This window comes from Cyberlindnera jadinii (assembly GCF_001661405.1).
Source record: "Cyberlindnera jadinii NRRL Y-1542 unplaced genomic scaffold CYBJAscaffold_25, whole genome shotgun sequence".
NCBI classification, from domain to species: Eukaryota; Fungi; Ascomycota; class Saccharomycetes; order Phaffomycetales; family Wickerhamomycetaceae; genus Williopsis; species Williopsis jadinii.
Genome location: NW_017963676.1, coordinates 99,360 through 116,615, shown reverse-complemented (window position 1 = coordinate 116,615; position 17,256 = coordinate 99,360). Strand labels below are relative to the sequence as shown.

The 17,256-nt window shown below is 49.4% G+C and overlaps 12 protein-coding genes across 12 annotated transcripts; 6 read left to right on the top strand and 6 right to left on the bottom strand.

Moving 5' to 3' along the window:
• Positions 1-7: 7 nt before the first annotated feature.
• Positions 8-928, top strand: CYBJADRAFT_132728 (uncharacterized protein; the record flags this gene model as incomplete). The annotated part of the gene is made up of 1 exon (XM_020213071.1): positions 8-928. The coding sequence occupies one exon, from the start codon at positions 8-10 to the stop codon at positions 926-928; it is 921 nt and encodes a 306-aa protein (XP_020067909.1).
• On the bottom strand, positions 920-1,774 carry CYBJADRAFT_164931 (Scramblase; the record flags this gene model as incomplete). Its single annotated transcript, XM_020213890.1, has 1 exon — positions 920-1,774. The coding sequence occupies one exon, from the start codon at positions 1,772-1,774 to the stop codon at positions 920-922; it is 855 nt and encodes a 284-aa protein (XP_020067908.1).
• A 531-nt stretch (positions 1,775-2,305) lies between these two features.
• CYBJADRAFT_169927 (Scramblase-domain-containing protein) lies at positions 2,306-3,614 on the bottom strand. Its single transcript, XM_020215992.1, has one exon. It carries the CDS (start codon positions 3,502-3,504, stop codon positions 2,524-2,526), a length of 981 nt encoding a protein of 326 aa, XP_020067907.1. The 5' UTR covers positions 3,505-3,614; the 3' UTR covers positions 2,306-2,523.
• Positions 3,615-3,875: 261 nt separating this feature from the next.
• On the top strand, positions 3,876-4,775 carry CYBJADRAFT_169926 (mitochondrial 37S ribosomal protein mS42). The gene has a single exon (XM_020215991.1). The coding sequence runs from the start codon at positions 3,913-3,915 to the stop codon at positions 4,636-4,638; it is 726 nt and encodes a 241-aa protein (XP_020067906.1). The 5' UTR covers positions 3,876-3,912; the 3' UTR covers positions 4,639-4,775.
• Positions 4,664-5,486, bottom strand: CYBJADRAFT_56455 (uncharacterized protein). The gene has a single exon (XM_020217787.1). The coding sequence runs from the start codon at positions 5,391-5,393 to the stop codon at positions 4,689-4,691; it is 705 nt and encodes a 234-aa protein (XP_020067905.1). The 5' UTR covers positions 5,394-5,486; the 3' UTR covers positions 4,664-4,688.
• A 9-nt stretch (positions 5,487-5,495) lies between these two features.
• On the top strand, positions 5,496-6,205 carry CYBJADRAFT_169925 (vacuolar protein-sorting-associated protein 25). Its single transcript, XM_020215990.1, has one exon. It carries the CDS (start codon positions 5,532-5,534, stop codon positions 6,132-6,134), a length of 603 nt encoding a protein of 200 aa, XP_020067904.1. The 5' UTR covers positions 5,496-5,531; the 3' UTR covers positions 6,135-6,205.
• Positions 6,206-6,409: 204 nt separating this feature from the next.
• CYBJADRAFT_169924 (CTP synthase) lies at positions 6,410-8,294 on the top strand (the record flags this gene model as incomplete). Its single annotated transcript, XM_020215989.1, has 1 exon — positions 6,410-8,294. The coding sequence occupies exon 1, from the start codon at positions 6,572-6,574 to the stop codon at positions 8,291-8,293; it is 1,722 nt and encodes a 573-aa protein (XP_020067903.1). The 5' UTR covers positions 6,410-6,571.
• A 1,300-nt stretch (positions 8,295-9,594) lies between these two features.
• CYBJADRAFT_132710 (MFS general substrate transporter) lies at positions 9,595-11,169 on the top strand (the record flags this gene model as incomplete). The annotated part of the gene is made up of 1 exon (XM_020213068.1): positions 9,595-11,169. One exon carries the CDS (start codon positions 9,595-9,597, stop codon positions 11,167-11,169), a length of 1,575 nt encoding a protein of 524 aa, XP_020067902.1.
• Positions 11,170-11,324: 155 nt separating this feature from the next.
• Positions 11,325-12,212, bottom strand: CYBJADRAFT_132754 (solute carrier family 25 member 38; the record flags this gene model as incomplete). Its single annotated transcript, XM_020213072.1, has 1 exon — positions 11,325-12,212. The coding sequence occupies one exon, from the start codon at positions 12,210-12,212 to the stop codon at positions 11,325-11,327; it is 888 nt and encodes a 295-aa protein (XP_020067901.1).
• A 212-nt stretch (positions 12,213-12,424) lies between these two features.
• On the bottom strand, positions 12,425-13,483 carry CYBJADRAFT_169920 (4'-phosphopantetheinyl transferase family protein). The gene is made up of 2 exons (XM_020215988.1): positions 13,238-13,483; positions 12,425-13,183 (listed from the first exon to the last, which is right to left on the bottom strand). The coding sequence occupies exons 1-2, from the start codon at positions 13,340-13,342 to the stop codon at positions 12,449-12,451; spliced, it is 840 nt and encodes a 279-aa protein (XP_020067900.1). The 5' UTR covers positions 13,343-13,483; the 3' UTR covers positions 12,425-12,448.
• Positions 13,484-13,628: 145 nt separating this feature from the next.
• Positions 13,629-14,972, top strand: CYBJADRAFT_169919 (uncharacterized protein). Its single transcript, XM_020215987.1, has one exon. The coding sequence runs from the start codon at positions 13,688-13,690 to the stop codon at positions 14,876-14,878; it is 1,191 nt and encodes a 396-aa protein (XP_020067899.1). The 5' UTR covers positions 13,629-13,687; the 3' UTR covers positions 14,879-14,972.
• Positions 14,934-16,984, bottom strand: CYBJADRAFT_169918 (HCP-like protein). The gene has a single exon (XM_020215986.1). The coding sequence runs from the start codon at positions 16,849-16,851 to the stop codon at positions 14,956-14,958; it is 1,896 nt and encodes a 631-aa protein (XP_020067898.1). The 5' UTR covers positions 16,852-16,984; the 3' UTR covers positions 14,934-14,955.
• Positions 16,985-17,256: the final 272 nt, after the last annotated feature.

Sequence of the window (17,256 nt, the reverse complement as noted above, 5' to 3'; positions counted from 1 at the left end):
TAGGAAGATGTCTACTGGCCAATGGAATCTGATAGAGTCGGACCCTGGTGTTTTCACGGAGCTTATAGAGAAACTCCACGTGGAAGGTGTTGAGGTTCAAGAGTTATACTCGCCACTGGCTCTTGCGGAACACGCACCGTTATATGGGGTCATATTCTTGTTCAAATATACAGATATTGACAGATCTAGACAGCCTCTGGATGGTGTTTACCAGTCTCAGCTGTCAACTGAGGCAGAGAGATCTAGCGATGTCTTCTTTGCCCGCCAAATGATCAACAATGCATGTGCTACACAAGCTGTGCTGAACATTCTATTGAACAGAGATGATGTTGAGTTGGGTCCTGAGTTGTCGTCTTTCAAGGACTTTATCCGCTCATTTGATTCCGAGATGAAAGGTGAGACAATGACAAACTCTGAACTGATAAGAACCGTACACAATTCCTTTTCAAGCCCTAACATGTTTGAAGACGACCGGGACCGTACGGACATGGATAAGTCACAGGATCTATTCCATTTTATCGGATTCATCCACAGAAATGGTAGAATCTGGGAGCTGGATGGACTCAGACCAGAGCCGATAGCACATGAGTGTTGTTCTTCAGACACAGAGTTCATCCAATTGTTGCCAGCTGTCTTACAAAGAAGGATGAACCACTACCCATCAGGCGAGCTACAGTTTTCCTTATTATCTGTGATGAAAGACCGTCGTTTGGTCTACGAAGAGGCAGGTGATTATCAATCTTTACAAGAAGAGCTAGATCTACGTGAACGTTGGAAGATTGAGAATTCAATAAGAAGAACAGAGATGACTGGCTTCGTCTATGAAACCCTCAAGTTGATTGCAAAACATTCAACCGCAGGTGAATGGAACAACAAACTACTTGAAGCATCGAAGAGGACTCAGAGTAGATTAGCGAACTCAATTTGAATCATGATCACGTGTGAAGTAGTCGAAATCAAGACTGACAACGTTGGCCAGGAGGACGGCTCTCTGATCCAGAGTCAGGGGTACCTGTTTAACGTTTTTGTAGAAGTCAGCAACACCTTGGAATGCCCAAGGATCCATTCTTATAATGTACATGTTGGAATTGGTGAAGACTTCTCTCGCCAACCCAGTCCAATTGCAATCCACAGCGGCGATGGTTTGTCCTTGTTCATCGCCAATAGAAAACTCAAAACTCTTAGGAGGAGCGTTGACATAACCAAACTGGGTCAATTGATTTGGACCAGTCACTTGAAATAGGTTGTACTTTCTCTTGATGACGTTGTACTTCTCGAAACTCTCACCAATAAGAGTATCGTTAGGCAAACATGCCTTAAGATGGGAGGTGATGAACTCAAACTTACGCTTGAACTTCAACACGACGTTGCCGTCGTTGTCAATAACATCGAATGTGAAAGGTCTCTTTGACTTGGCAACCTGTCTAACGAGCATCTTCTTGAAGCCACCGCTGTGCTCTTCAATCATCGCCAACTTTTCTCCACGGTAATTCTTCACTATGTACCTGTTGCACTCTTCGAACCCCACAGCAAGCTCATACGGTTGAATGAGACGCTCGACAATGAGAATGGGCTCACTGAGAATACGACCAGCCAAGTCCTTTTCCCCAATCACACCACCAGGGTTGTACGCCCTCAGGTTTGTATATTGTGCGAGTGGAATCGATTGCTGAGGGTAAAGAGGTTGTGTCTGTCTGTTAAACGGTAAATGGGGCTTACCAGACTGTGACTTCTTCGGGTCTTTAAATTCAATGTACGTTGGCTTTGGCGACATCTCCGACTATTTGATAGCGCAACAGTTACAAACCAAGTTTATGAAAGAAGGCAGACCTCAAACTTCCGACACAGTACATTTATACACGGCCATCAATCCCCCTGATTGAAGAAGTAGCGGGATCGTCATCGATGTTGCAACGTCTGTGTGCGACTTTATGCGGGTGCCCTGCCCACAGCGTCACGTCGAGGCAGCGTCGGATAAAACTTTACGCTGTCTGTCGTAAGGGAAACGCTCGTAAAAACGCAGAGGCTGCGTATTAACGCCGATACGGTCACATGACCTGTTGTATGTTTCCAGTATACACTGAGGGGGGGGGGTTGGGGGTTGGAGCTGTGTTGTAGGTAAGAGCCAGGCAGAGGACCGCTTGAGGACCTGGGACCGCTGGTTGTGATTGTTAGTTCGTGGATTGGTATCTGGTGAGCTTCCGGTGGTGTGGTTCTTTAGAGGCTCCGCGTATTTATACCCGTCGGCTTTCGGAAGTTAGATATCGCCGTGGTGGATCTTGTTGAAGCTATGCAGCCTAGGCAGTTAATATACGATGATATACTATTGCTATGGTTATAAACCAACATGGACATTGGATTTCATGTAGTTAGATGATACGAGAACATCTGGATGTATCGTTTGAAATAGCAGGGTACATATGTTGGTGCTAGTTCGACGACAGCTCTGCCCAATGCTTTCTTTTCCCCAGATCATGTATAATAAATATATCTAACGCAGTTTCCGAATGTGCGTGGTGATCATTACTCTCCAAAAGTAACCAGACCTCCCTGGTTGGAATGTCTCGAGAAGTAGTCGAAATCGATACTCACGGCATTTGCAAGCAAGATTGCTCTTTGGTCAAGTGTGAGAGGACCACCAACCTGTGGGTAGTAGTCCTGCATTCCTGCGAATGATGCAGGATCCATTCTGATAATGTAGACACCTGTATCTGTGAATAACTCTCTTCCCAAACCGACCCAGTTTCTATCCACGGCACCGATAACGACGCCTTCTTCGTCCCTCACGGGGAAGTCAAAACTCAGGAATCTCGCATCTATAGCGCCAAATTGTGAGAACTCTTCAGGTGAGTCCGCTTTGAACAAGTTATACCGACGTCTCCATGGATGCCAACTCTGGACAGATTCGCCGATGATCCCATCTTGCTCATTTTGGAACCCGGGATGGAACACTTTGATATGAGAATTGATGAAACTGAAAGGTCTCTTGATGGTCAGCAGGCTATTACCCTCGTTGTCGAACACATCAACTGTAAAGGGTCTATGAAGTCTATAAACCTGGCGCATCATGGCCTTCAGGAAGCCCAAGTCCCGTTCCTCCATAAACCCTAGCTTGTTTCCCAGAGCATCCATGATGACATACCTGTTGACCTGCTCGAAGCCTAAGAACACATTCATCATTTCAATTTGACGCTCTATGACTAACGTCGGTTCGCTGAGGATTCTGGCAATACGATCTGAGTGTGAAATGACACCAAACGGATTTGGAACCTCTGGTGTCACGTCAAAGTCAATGCGACCCTGTGTGTCTTTGAATGGATGAAGAGCATCATCATACAGTGGATGTCTAGTACCTGAGCGTCTCGTAGTCGTCTTTCTTGGATATCTGCCAGCATCTTTGCTATAACGAGGCAATGGAGAATAGAACCTCACGCTTTGCGTGGATAATAGCAGACTCCTTGGGGTACGTTGCTGTATCACTCTTGAACCAATTGTTTTGAGCATCTCTTCGAAACCTTTCAGTGCAAGCCGTCCACCTCAAGGAGAGAGCAAAGATCACAGGAATTGACGGCACTTTTATACCCAAGCAATCAAATTAAAACCCTCTGCTGAACGTTTAGAATGGCAAAGATGGAAACAGAGGGAACAGAGAGAAACTTCCGCAAAAGACGATGGAGTTTGTTAGTGCCCGCACACGGAGAAGCGAAAAACGTGCAAACGTTCATAACCGACCGGCAATGTACGGATGGTTTGGTGTGTGGATGTTTCGGTGCACGGGTGTATCGGTGTACGGGTGTATCATCTTTTTTTCTCTTCCCTCCGGCGAACGCTTTTGTTGGAAAATTTCACCATAAACAACAAAGCACTGGGCTTCTCTGGGTTGTAAATAACTAAAACCAAGAGAATATAGAGATGTTCCTTAGACAATCGAGACGTCTTCTCCATACAGTTCCACGTCTTCCAGTATCACAGCTGCCTGGGCTTTACTCTCCGCTTGGGTTCCAAACTGCCTGGACGGACTACCAGCAGTTCTTAACCACGAGATTGACGGAGCTCACTGCTGGTACCGCTGACGAGACTCGTTTCCCGTTCTACATTGCACAGGTGACCTCAAAGGACCAGACGAAGCAGAAGGTGTTCAACGTTGCCTCTCAGGCCCATAACAACCATTTTTTCTTCCAGCAGCTGACCAGTCCTGAGAACAACCACACGAGGCCATCTAGACAGTTGGAACAGAGAATCAACGAGCAATTTGGTTCTTTAGAGGGCCTTGGAAAGGTTTTTGTTGATGCCTCTGATGCTGTTGTTGGTCAGGGATGGTTGTTCCTTGCTGAAAGAGCCGATAAGCAGTTGGAAGTTCTTGCCTTGAACAACAGTGGTTCTCCATACCAATTCAACGCTAACCAAGGCATTGATTTAAACGGGCCAGTTGGTAAAGATGATTTCCAACTGTTGGAATCCATCAAGCAGGATCTCAAGGAGGGGATCCAGGACTTTACATTCCCACTAATTGGCATTAGTTTATGGGATCAGTCATACCTCATCGATTACGGTCTTAACGGCAAGAAGGAGTACATCAAGAAGGTGTTTGACTCTTTGAACTGGGATGTTATTAACAGCAGAGTCTTCAAGTTGTAAATAGAGTGCTCCCTACAACTGCTAAAAAGATATTTCATGTACATATACAATTACAATTGGGTTATGGAACCACACAGCTCCACTACATCTAGTAGATCTTTATCGTTATACCAGTCCAATCCTTCTTCGAAGATTACCCGCTGGATTTGTTCAGCATACCTCGTTGATTTATCAATCGCTGTTTCGAGCTCTTGTCTGAGCATTTCACTATTGTCTTTGGTCTCACCATTCTGATCATCCTTGTCACTTCTCGACACTGTGGAGAGTAACGTGGATTCAGCCAGCAGTCTTTCGTTGTCTCTTTCAAGTGCAAAGAGCTCTTCTTGCTTCTTCTTGACAGCATTGCTCAACTTGATGATCTCGATGAACATCTGATCACGGTTGTCTAACATATCAGCCAACGATGACTCCCTTTGAGGAATACCATCCACTTGGTGTACAGCCCGTAAGATTGGAATGGTTCTATGGCCAGTTTCAACAACTAGTTTTCGGATTCTTTGGATTCCACGCTCATACTCTAATGTATTAGCTAAGGAGCTTACATCACCCTCTCCCGTGTAGTCGTGTAGAATATCTTCTCTGCTTATATTTATGTCCCGCGTGGTTCTACAGGTTTCGTACTCCATTAGCGTGTCCAGCGTATCGATAAGCTCCTCGTATGTCTTCACATACTCGTGCTCCAGGACGTCCAGTGCAACCGTCTGGGAGTCCTTCCCCCTGAGCAGGCTCTCGAGCTCCCGTTTCTGTACTTCCATTGTGCGTATTCTATGTATTCCATGTGTTTGTTGATGTTTTCAACCTCCATTTGTGAAAGAAAAACAAACACGGAGCCGCTGTTTGAACTTCACCACATATACACTGATCACATGGAGGAAGGTGAGACTAGCAAAGTAATGTCGTTTACCTTCCCAAAGATCTACAATTTCCCTCCTTTCTTCACTAAACAGCCCAATGAACAAACGTGGTCAGCCCAACGGCAGCAGTGGGTACAGCTGATACTGTCATACTGTCGTTTCCATAGGATTTGGATAATGAACGACAGAGGGGTGGTACTGTCACAGGGAGACGTTGAATCTGAGTCACTAGAAGACTCACAACAGGATGTTGACTCCACCAGCGAAGTGTTCCATAATGAGGCGATTGACCGACAGTTGGACATCGACACCATAAGGCTACTGTTCAAAGAGATGTTACGCAGCGGCGACGTCTCACCTGTTGACGGTAAGAGCAAATCCAACAGCACACAGTACTATGTGAATTGGAACCGGCCAGACGACTGGGCTGCGATGGTACTGGAATGGATAGAATCGACGGGACAGGCAGGCACAGTGCTGACACTATACGAGATAGCTAACGGAGACCTGAGTCTGAAGCAAGAGTTCCATGGAATACACCCCCGTATCCTGGAGATGGCTATCAAAGTACTGGTAAAGCGAGGCCGTGCACAGATCCTACGGGATGAGGATGGGAGAATCGGAGGTGTAAAGGTTCAGTGATAGGGGCTCTACACCTGGTGTTGTGCAATGGATTGGGATGATACACCTTATAGCTGAGCACGGTATGATATGATATTACATTATATACAATTATATAATATCGTATAATATAATCTTGCCTTACGTAATCCAACACCATGTGCTTACATAACCAGCCAGCCAACACAAACCGCCGCTGCCCTCATCGGAAATTCCTCCTGGAGCGCGCGCGTAGCGAGGCCTAAAAATTTTTTTTCAAGCCCAGCTCTTCTCTTCTTCTTCACCATTAAAAGGCCCCTTCTTCTTTTGAGTTCTTTCCCCCTTCTTCTCTTCTTCCCTCGAGGTGAATACGTTTAGTTGAGAACGTTCTAGAAGGTTGGGCCATTGCATTCTCACCCTTGTCATTGATTTTGCCGTCACGTTCTGTCTAGAAAGAGCATTTGAATAGAGCTTAGAGAATGAAGTACGTTGTTGTTTCTGGTGGTGTCATCAGCGGTATCGGTAAAGGTGTCCTAGCATCCTCTACAGGGCTGCTGCTGAAGACGCTCGGCTTGAAGGTCACTGCTATCAAGATTGACCCGTACATGAACATTGACGCTGGTACCATGTCGCCATTAGAGCACGGAGAGGTTTTCGTGCTGAACGATGGTGGTGAGTCAGACTTGGATCTGGGTAACTATGAGCGTTACATGAACATCACCCTGACCAGGGATCACAACATCACCACTGGTAAGGTCTACTCGCAAGTGATTGAGAGGGAAAGAAAGGGTGATTACTTGGGGAAGACGGTCCAGGTTGTTCCTCATTTGACCAATGCCATCCAGGACTGGATTGAGAGGGTCTCCAAAATCCCAGTTGACGACACTGGTCTGGAGCCGGACGTTTGTATCATCGAGCTTGGTGGTACCGTTGGTGATATCGAAAGTGCTCCTTTCGTGGAGGCGCTTAGACAGTTTCAGTTCAGAGTTGGCCGTGATAACTTTGCCCTAATGCACGTCTCTCTGGTGCCTGTGATTCACGGTGAACAGAAGACCAAACCAACTCAGGCTGCAATCAAGGATCTGAGATCTCTGGGTTTGACTCCGGATGTTATTGCGTGCCGTTGTTCCGATAAGCTGGAGAGACCAACCATCGAGAAGATCTCCATGTTCTGTCATGTTGGTCCAGACCAGGTCATTGCAGTCCACGATCTGAACTCTACCTATCACGTTCCATTGTTGTTGCTGGAACAGAAGATGACCAAGTACTGGACCCAGAGATTGAGATTGGACACGCTCAACATCTCAGAAGCCGATGCTTCGAAGGGTGCTGACTTGCTTCACAGATGGAGGGAGCTTACCACGTCCTATGACAGATCTTACGAGACCGTCAAGATTGCGCTGGTGGGTAAGTATACGCATTTGAAAGATGCTTACACGTCTGTCATCAAGTCCTTGGAGCACTCTTCCATGAGATGTCGTCGTCGTCTTGAGATCATTTGGGTCGAAGCCACTGATTTGGAGCCAGAGGCCAGTGAGAGCGATAAGATCAAGTTTCACAAGGCATGGCACGACATGTGCTCTGCTGATGGTATTCTCGTTCCAGGTGGTTTCGGTCAACGTGGTACTGAAGGTATGATGAGCGCTGCTAAATGGGCCAGAGAGAACAACATCCCATACTTGGGTGTGTGTCTGGGATTCCAAGTGGCCTCCATCGAGTTTGTCAGATCTGTTGTCGGGATTGAGCATTCCAACTCTCAAGAGTTTGTCCCAGAGTTGACAGAGGACGAAGCCACTGTTGTGTACATGCCAGAGATCGACAAGGAGAAGCTGGGAGGCACCATGAGACTCGGTCTGCGTCCAACTGTTTTCCAGACCGACAAGTCTGTTCTGAAGAAGTTGTACGGTAACTTTGATCAGATCGAGGAGAGACACCGTCATAGATACGAGATCAATCCAAAGCTCATATCCACAATCGAAGCACATGGTTTGAAGTTTGTGGGTAGGGACGAGACTGGCCAGAGAATGGAGATCTTCGAGTTGGAGAACCACCCGTTCTTTGTGGGCACCCAGTACCATCCTGAGTACATGTCCAAGGTTCTGGACCCATCCAAGCCCTTCTTGGGCCTCGTTGCTGCGTCTGCCGGTATGCTGGATGAGATCGCTAATGGTGCACCAAGCGCTTCAAAGACCGACTTCTAACCAACCACAGTGGCCAATTGCAACAGATGCTCCACACCACGTTACAAGTGACCTAATTAACCACACACTTAATGAATTATTGTCCTTTTCTCTTTTGCCACTGTTCTTGCGAGCCTGGCAGATATAGTTGCCTGTTTTAACGAACAACCAGGCGGTTTGGAGGCCTGTGTAGCGCTTGCCTTATCTCCAAGACTGCGAGATGATTGGACACAGCAGAGTGCATCACTTGTGATGCGCTTATCAGTTCCCACCAGCTCTCATGAGATCTCATCAGCTCTCACCACCTCGCTGCTCATCCGTGGTGTCGTTGATGCTATGGCATGTGGCTCACAAACACCCGCACACCGCACACACCGCACACACCGCACACACCGCACACACCGCACACACCGCACACACCGCACATTCGCACTAATTACGCCAGCAGAACTGCACATTCATCACACAATCGACAACACCACAACCGAGCCCTTACCACATCGAGCAATTCTTCGGCGACTCCTCATCGCTCAACCGACACCTTAGCGCTTTCCAGCCCTTGTTCTTTGGGTTTGACAAGCGCCTTCCGCAGTGCGCATGCTATCCCATTTAGCCTGCATACAAAGCCACATTTTTCCACCACGCTTTGCAGCCAGAGATGGTGGTGGAAGCGAGCTCCAGGGCCCAGAGGGCTTCACAACCAGCTGGTGCTTGTGTTCCACTGACGAGCCATCTCGAGCTGAGCCACTGATAAGCGGACGTTTGCTGTTTTGTCGGCACCAGCAGCCCTTCGCCGTTGCCTTGGCCTTCCCGTTGCCCTGCCCTTGTAGAAATCGAAGCGTGCACGGTGTAATGCCGGGCTCAGTGGACAGATCTGTGCCTCCCACACCGCAGAGCCACACAGTCGCGCTGGCGTGTGCACGCCAGCCGGTGTGGCACACGGTGTGGTTTAAAGGCCCGCTACAGGTTGCGTTGGCGGGGGAGGGGCGTTGTACTGCCAGGCTCAGCTTGCCTGGAATGACAAAGACCTGCGGCCAATATGACACATTTTGGTGTTATTTGTATGTGTGGATCCTGTGGCTTATGAAACACCGCGAGGGCATGCGCTGTTGGCCAATGAGGTGGATCAACGTTGGCAGAGCGGGCACCAAAAGACGAGCCACGAGCCATAATGCTCGCTGAGCGAAAGATCCACAGTGTGTTGTGTGCTGTGCTGTGTGCTTTGCTGTGCTGTGTACAGCAGGTGTATATAAGGACGATGGAAGCAGCTCCAGTGGACTGCCACAGGCGCTGGCTCCTTCCCTCATCACCACAAGCACACGATGGCCTCACCTTCTACTCCTGAGAAGACGGAGTACGATGTCCACGACATCACGCTCGGCAATGGCTCCAGCGACAACGAGAGCCAGGACAAGCCGTACATCGATCTCACCGTGGAGGAGACTCCAGAGGAGCTCCAGAAGAGAGAACATTGGTGGTACAAGACCAAGGTGTTCATCTGGGACTCCTTCGACAAGCACCCGAAGGAGCGTAAGTTCCTCCTCAAGCTGGACTGGTTCTTGATGAGCTCCGCCTGTCTCGGCTACTTCATGAAGACGTTGAACCAGAGTAACGTTGGTACGGCCTACGTCAACGGGATGAAGGAGCACTACAACATGGAAGGTAACGATTACAACACCATGGTGACGCTGTGGACCGTGGGCTATATCATTGGACAGATCCCTTCCAACCTGATCTTGCACAGGATCTCAGCCAGGGTGTACCTTGCCGGGCTGGAGCTGATCTGGGCCATTCTGACTGTTCTTCTTATTGCGCCAAAGTCTCTGAAGGGGATGTACGCGTTGCGTTTCCTCATTGGGCTCACGGAGTCGGGTTACTTCCCTGGCTTGGAGTACCTGATTGGCTCGTGGTACTCGAAGAAGGAGCTCAGCAAGCGTGCCACCTTGTTTGGATGTTCTGGTACAGCTGCTGGTTTGGTTTCCGGTCCTCTTCAACAAAGAATTCTACAGAGTTCGTGGGCTCATCGCCATTTGCAGCCGTTCCAGTGGATGTTCGTCATTGATGCTGCCATCACCATCCCGGTGTGTGTGTACACGTTCTTTGTCGACCCTAACACGCCATCCACCACCACCGCGTTCTACTTCACAGAAGAGGACAAGCTCATCGCACTGGAAAGACGTCGTCGTATCGGTGCGCAGTTGAACACACGTGAGAAGTACACCTGGAAGCTGATCAAGACTTTCTTCAACACATGGCACATCTATGTGTTCCCGGTTTTGTTCTTGACGTTTAACAATGCCTACCAGCCAATGACGTCGCAAGCCTTCCAGCTGTGGATGAAGAGAACGCTGCTGTTGGACTCATACTACTATAACTACTACCCAACAATCATCTCTGGTGTGGGTATTGCCTTCGCAGTGATTGCAGCCTATCTCAACGATTGGTCAAAGTCCAAGCTAACACCGTACTTCCTGTACATCATGTACTTCTTTATCGTGTTCTCGTGTGCCATTTTGACAGCGTGGAACGTTCCTCGTGGACTCCACTGGTTTGCATACTTTGCCCTTGGTATCCCATTGTCATGGGGCCAGCCTATGATCTTCAGTTGGTTGAATGGTATGCTTGCTCACAACGATATGAAGAGAAACTTTGTTGTTGTCTGTACAAACACTCTGGCATATGTCACCGGTGCCTGGGTTCCAATGTTGACCTTCAACCAGAATGATGCACCTGAATTCGCAAAAGGTTTCCCATATACCCTGTTCTTAGGTGCCTTTGGGTTCGTGCTCACGGGACTGGTTCAATTTCTTGCCAGACGTGATAGAAAGCGTGAAGAGTCTGCTGTGGTTGTTGCCTCAGACGAGGAGTCTTTGGGCAAAGAACTACAACAGTTATAGCTGAGGTGTATTTGATTCTGAATTTGTTATTAAGATATTTATAGATCGTACAACTGTAGCTGTGTAAACACAAGCTGTAGAGCAATGTCCTGTTATTTCCAGCTCTGATTCTATGTACATGGGAAAGCTATGCTAAATTCTGAATACACGACGGCTCAATGCTGTCTGACGATATACTTGATGATCTCCTCGTAAATCCCCCAGGCAATGCCAGCACTGAATGCCTTTCTCGTCAGACGCAGCGAGAGCCCGTCAAACAGTCTAATTGCTCCTTCTTCTCTCACAATCTTCACACCAGCCTGCCAGAACCCCGTGAATTCCAATGGCTTCAGCTGCATTCTGGTCTTTATCGTATCAAACGGCCCTGTTATGGTGGTTGCAATGCTCGCAGCAGAAAACGCACTCAGCGAGTTGATCATCGCTGACTTGCTCACCGAGAGCGTGGTTCCAGTGTCCACATTGGGCAGCATCTTGGGCAGAACCATTTTGCACTGCTCGTAGAACAGTACGTACAGCCCAGCGTACGGAGCATCACGCATACAAGTGGCAGTGAAGCCCCTAAAGAAGCCCTTTACACCTTCAGTCTGGTGAATTGATCGGACGGCACCTAACAGGGAGTCGTACTGGTAGACGGTGCTCTCATACCGCACCTTTAGCACGGTTATGGGCATCGTGACGAACCCGACAAACCCTCTCGTGAGCCCACCAGTGACGAGGTTTTCGGCCATACTGAGCTTGGGAAGCGATGAGCTCGACCCGGACACATTGGTGGCACTGCTGTTATGGCTCTTCGCCAGCACGGATCTGAATGCGTGTAGGGACGTGAGGTAGAGTGCAGAGCCCACCGAGGTTCTCACAGCTGAGGGTAGCGTTCCTCTCCACAGCTCCTTGTAGCTGGACAATGTCCTCAAAGTGTCGGGGATAGACCCTGACGGTTGCTGCTGAAGCCTTGTCTTGACGAGGTCGAATGGTTGAAGAATCACCGCAGAGGTGAGTCCACCGGCAAAGCCTCCGATGAGGTGTGAAATGGGCTTCTCCGACATGGCTCTTGCAACGGTTTGCGTTGGTTATCTTTGAATATTCGGTGAATAAAATGTCTCGTGGATGTGAGTTCTATGTGAGTACGTGAAAAGTTTCTGTTTCGAGGCAGAAATACGCCTCGGGATTGGCTTAGAAGGGCATTGAATGGAAATTGGGGCCCAGGAAGGACAGTGAGCACAACCTGAGGCCAATGAATGTCTACAGCTCCATGTTTGGTGCTAGCAGCCCGAGACAGGGATCATTTATTGTGCGAGAGGAATTTGACAATGTCCTCTAGTTTTACGTGCACGAGAGTGGGGGTCTCAGTGAGGTGATCCAGCGTACAGGCAGAGACGACGATCTCCTTGTTGAGCATAGTGGAATAGATCGAAATGTCCTCATCGACTCTGCCAATGGCCAGAGTTGTGGAGGAGTCCCACAGTGGCTCAGTGCGTCGCTGGAAAGTGTCGTGGGCCTCGACTGTATCGTCACAGCGCAGCGTATTGACGTTGCTGAAGTTGTAGGATTTCAAGTCGCCGTTGAGTCCCACGCCCAGTAGCTTGGTGTAGCTTTCCTTCAGTGCCCAGTAGTGCGTGAATCTGTTCTTGGTCTGCTCGTCGTCCGCAAGTGCCTCGAGTGCTTCATACTCATCTGGATGGAATATGTCTCTAAAATGGGCCAGATAGCCTGTGCCAAACTTGTCAACGTCATTGCAGTTTGCCAGGTCGATGCCACACTGTGCTCTTGATACAACCATGCTGGTGTACCCCTGCTGGTTGCTCATGCTGAACTGGAAGCCGCAGCCTTCCAGCTGAGGCTTTCCATATTCGTTACTCGTGAACGATAACAAGTCCGGTGTGGTGTCGAGAAGAGCACAGCACACAAACCTCTGGAGAAGCTGGTTGGCGAGAGCTGTGCGTGCGTCTTGCGAGAACCTCTTGGAGATGACCCTCGTCTGCTGCTTAAACGGTAGCAGTCTTAGCGCAGTCTCGAACTGGATACGTGGTTAGCTCTATACAGTAGAACAGCTCATTGCGGGCGCACTCACCTTATAGTCGTCCTCCCATATCTCGCCAATCTCCACGTAGAACACCGTGAGCTGTGAGCTCGCCAGCAGTCTGCACTCGTCCACTACCTGGCGTCGATATGTCATCCAGCACAGTGCTCATAGCTTCTGGAAGGAGTAGCTGGTGGTGTTGTTAAGGCATAAAGAGAGATAGAGAGATTAGCCTAATGTTGTTCTCGGATTAGAACGCCGCACGTGACTGCCACCCACACTGCCCTCGGAATACCGTCCCCCGCGCTATCGGCTGCCCGAAGCCGCTCCTCCCGCCGGCTTCTTCCGAAGGGTAGCCAAACACAGCGAGCGTCCGCCAAATCCTCTCGCTGAGTTGATACCCACCCCCACCAGCAAGGGCCGATTCGTAGCGAACTTGCTACGCTGAACGTATAAAGAAGCCCTGCCTGGATCACCCACAACTCGTAGGCTCGCTTCATCATGTCCAGCACTCGTGAGGAATTGATTGCCAATGCGGTGAGCTTCCTTAAGGACGCACAAGTGTCGTCGTCTCCACTGGAGAAGAAGGTTGAGTTCCTGGAGAGCAAAGGCTTGACGAAGGAGGAGATTGAGGAGGCGATGAAGAGATCGCAGGAGAGCGTTGATCGCTCTCCGCCAGCACAGAGCTCCTCTGGCACGCAGAGCTCCTCAGGCTCAGAGCAAGGTGTGCAGTCGTATCACCAGCAGGCTCACAGTGCTCCACAGTACTACACGCCTGCGCCGCCACCTGTTCCGGAGAAGGACTGGAAGGACTACTTCATCATGGCAACAGCCACTGTGGGTGTTGGGTTTGCGCTGTACGAGATCACGAAGCGGTATCTCATTCCCAACGTGCTGCCGGACTCGAAGTCGAAGCTGGATAAGGACAAGGAGGCGATTGAAGAGGAGTTTCTGAGAATCGAGGCCACGCTGAAGGAGATTGCTGATACTCAGCAGCAGCTGAAGGAGGGCGAGGCGGAGAAGGCCAAGGCCATCGACGCCGTCATCGACTCCGTCCAGGACCTGGTGAACGACTCCAAGGAGAAGAACTCGAAGGTGGAGGACGAGGTGAAGTACCTCAAGTCAGAGATTGAGAACCTGAAGGCCTCTCTAGACCGTGCGCTAGATAAGCAGCAGTCGTCCATCGCCAATGAGGTTGCCAGCATCCAGCACGAGCTGAACTCCCTGCAACAGCTGATCAAGTCCAAGAACTCCCTGGCGAAGGAATTGGGCAGCAATGGTACCAAGGAGACGGCAACATCGCCAGTTCCACCGGCGTCGTCAATCCCTTCTGCCTCTGAGATCTTGAAACGGGCAAACCTCGCAACATCATCAGCTGTCAGCTCTCCTCAGCCACAGTCCTCGTCGCACATCTCGTCGAATCCTCAGATTCCCTCCTGGCAGAGATCAGCTGCTGTGAATACACCGGCAACGAGTGCCCTTTTATCTGAAGAGAGTCTTCCTGAGAGACCTGATAGTGTTGCTATGAACCACAAGTCATATTCGCAGTCAACTGCTCAACAGGAAATACCGTTATGGCAGCAAGCAGCCAGTGCTAATGCCGTTGCAACTGTCCATGCTGAACAGTCCTTGACTACAGCTTATGAACAGGAGGCGAGTGAAGAAACAGCTGAGAGTGGATCAGCCCAGTAATGCGCTTGAGCCTCTATCGTCATTACGAGTTCGCCTATAATTGCCATAGTCCATACATTATTAATTAATACAACCACTCATCTGAGATCCCTCATTCCACGTAGCTTCTCAACGGCCTTCTCGTGGCCTTGGGACGCTGCTCTTTGGTAAAACTTCCTGGCCATCTCCAAATCACGCTCACAGCCTAAACCAACCTCGTAGTAATATCCAAGAGCATACTCTGCCTTATCAAACCCGCTCTCGGCACTCTTGAAGGCCCATAGGAATGCTTCTCTATCGTTAGCCTCGAGCAAGCCCTTTGCACCGGTCAGATACCAGCCACTTAGTGCCATTTCTGCCTCTGCGTTCCCATTCTTAGCAGCTCTTGAGTACCAGCCTATACTCTTCTTAGGGTCGATGGTGCACCCCATCTTTCCGTACTCGTAGCACCAACCAAGCTTACACTGTGCTGGTGGATATACCAGACGTGCAGCCTCTTTGCAGTAGTACAAGGCCTTTTCGTCGTCCTGGAGCACTCCAATTCTGTCCAATTCTCTCAGAAACTCGATATCTGGATGAGACGGATTCTTCATAAAGGAGAAGTCTCTTGAGTAAACCTTGCAAAGTTCGAAAAGCGAATGTGGAGTATCAACATCAGCCTGTGCAGCAGCTCGTTGAAGCCATTCGACAGTCTTGGTTGCGGAGCGACGTACACCCAGGAGCCCATCAGCGTATATCAACGCCATCTTGAACATTGCCTGGTTACAGCCTGAGTCCGTGGCCCTTTTATAGTAATCCAATGCTCTTTCTTCATCTTGATGGGTTCCAATACCAAATTCACACGAGACTCCACATCGATAAAGAGATAGTGGATAGCCCAGAGATCCCGACTTGACGTACAGCACAAATGCCTTATCAAGGTTACGGTCCAAAAGATCTGGCTTTGGTACTGTTATGGTCGGTATATTTGAATATAACGATGCCAAAATGAACAACGCTTCAGCATTTTGACCTTCGTTGCATACCGTTTTCAAGGTCTTTATGGCGAGCTTTATAAATGCGTGTGTATTCTTCTTGATCTCTGAGTGATGAGGGTTTGATTTCATCAGTTCACCATTGAGAGTGTACTTTGAGACAAACTCCTTGTCAGATGCTAAGGCCAAAAGTAGTTTTACCCATTCAACCTGTAGTTGAGAGTCATTGGTTCCAGCTGGAGAGAGAGCTTTGAGCCTCATGTCATTGAACTTTTGCAATTGGCTGTCAGATACAGACACTTTCTCCAATTGAGCAGTGAGCTGAGCAATATTCTTCTCTGGGGATTTCTTTTCAATAGGAGGTTGTTGAGCTGGCCTTTGATTCTGGCTGGGTAGTTCCTCGTACCTCTGTGAGATTGGTGCATCTGTCTTTGCCGCATTTCTTGCTTGTTCTTGTTGCACTGGTAGTGGTTCTTGCGGTCTCTGGAGCTGCTCCAAAGAGCGAGTTGTGTCTCGTGGGATCGAGTGGTCAGTGGGATGTGAGCTGTGTAGTGGCACTTGTCCTGGTGCTTGTCCTGGTGCTTGTAGTGGCACTTGTCCTGGCACTTGCGCAGGTACTTGTCCTGGCACCGGCGCAGGTGCTCTATTGTACTGGGCTGGAGTACTCTGCTTGTAAGCTTCTCGCTGCTGCACTGACGGTTGCACTGACGGTGGCACTGACGGTGTCACTGGCTGTTGCACTGGCCGCTGCTTCTGATGCCCACCACTGCTCGAAGAGTATGTCTCCTTGGAATCACCACTCGAAACAGACAGCAGACTGTGCGAGCTCCCCATGCCGTGGTTCCCCAGAGACGGATAATCAGGCACCTCTGTGTGATGCTTCGAGTACTGCTGGACCTCTCTATCAACTTGTGTCTCGTCTCTGTTCTGAATCCTGTGTCCAATGGAATCTGTGCTGAGATTACTGACACTCTGAGGATTAACGAACCCGGGGTACGGTTGTACAGGGTAGGGCGCCATTGGCATGCCATTCTGAGGACTCTGTTGAGGATATGGAGCTCTCACGTGGTTACTGGATTGTCCATTATACACTCTCTGGCCCGATGAGGGAGCTTGTTGGTGAACTGGTTGCTGGTGCAATGGACGACTCTGCTGGTATGGCTGGTGGTTGTGCCGTGGTGCGCTTCGCCCATAGTGACCAGGAGGAGCGTTGTTGCCTTGCTGCGCATAGTAGCCAGGCTGTGCCTGGTGATTCATCTGGGCTCGTTGCTGAGAGTTCATCTCTGTGCGCTGCTGCTGCTGTCTTCTCACTACAACTCGGTCTAAAGAGAACTTATCGGCGTTGGAAAGTTTTGGAAGTGGGATTTTGGGTGAGACCTGCCGATTAGCACCAAAGCGTATGCGTCCAGCTATGTGTTTTTTTTT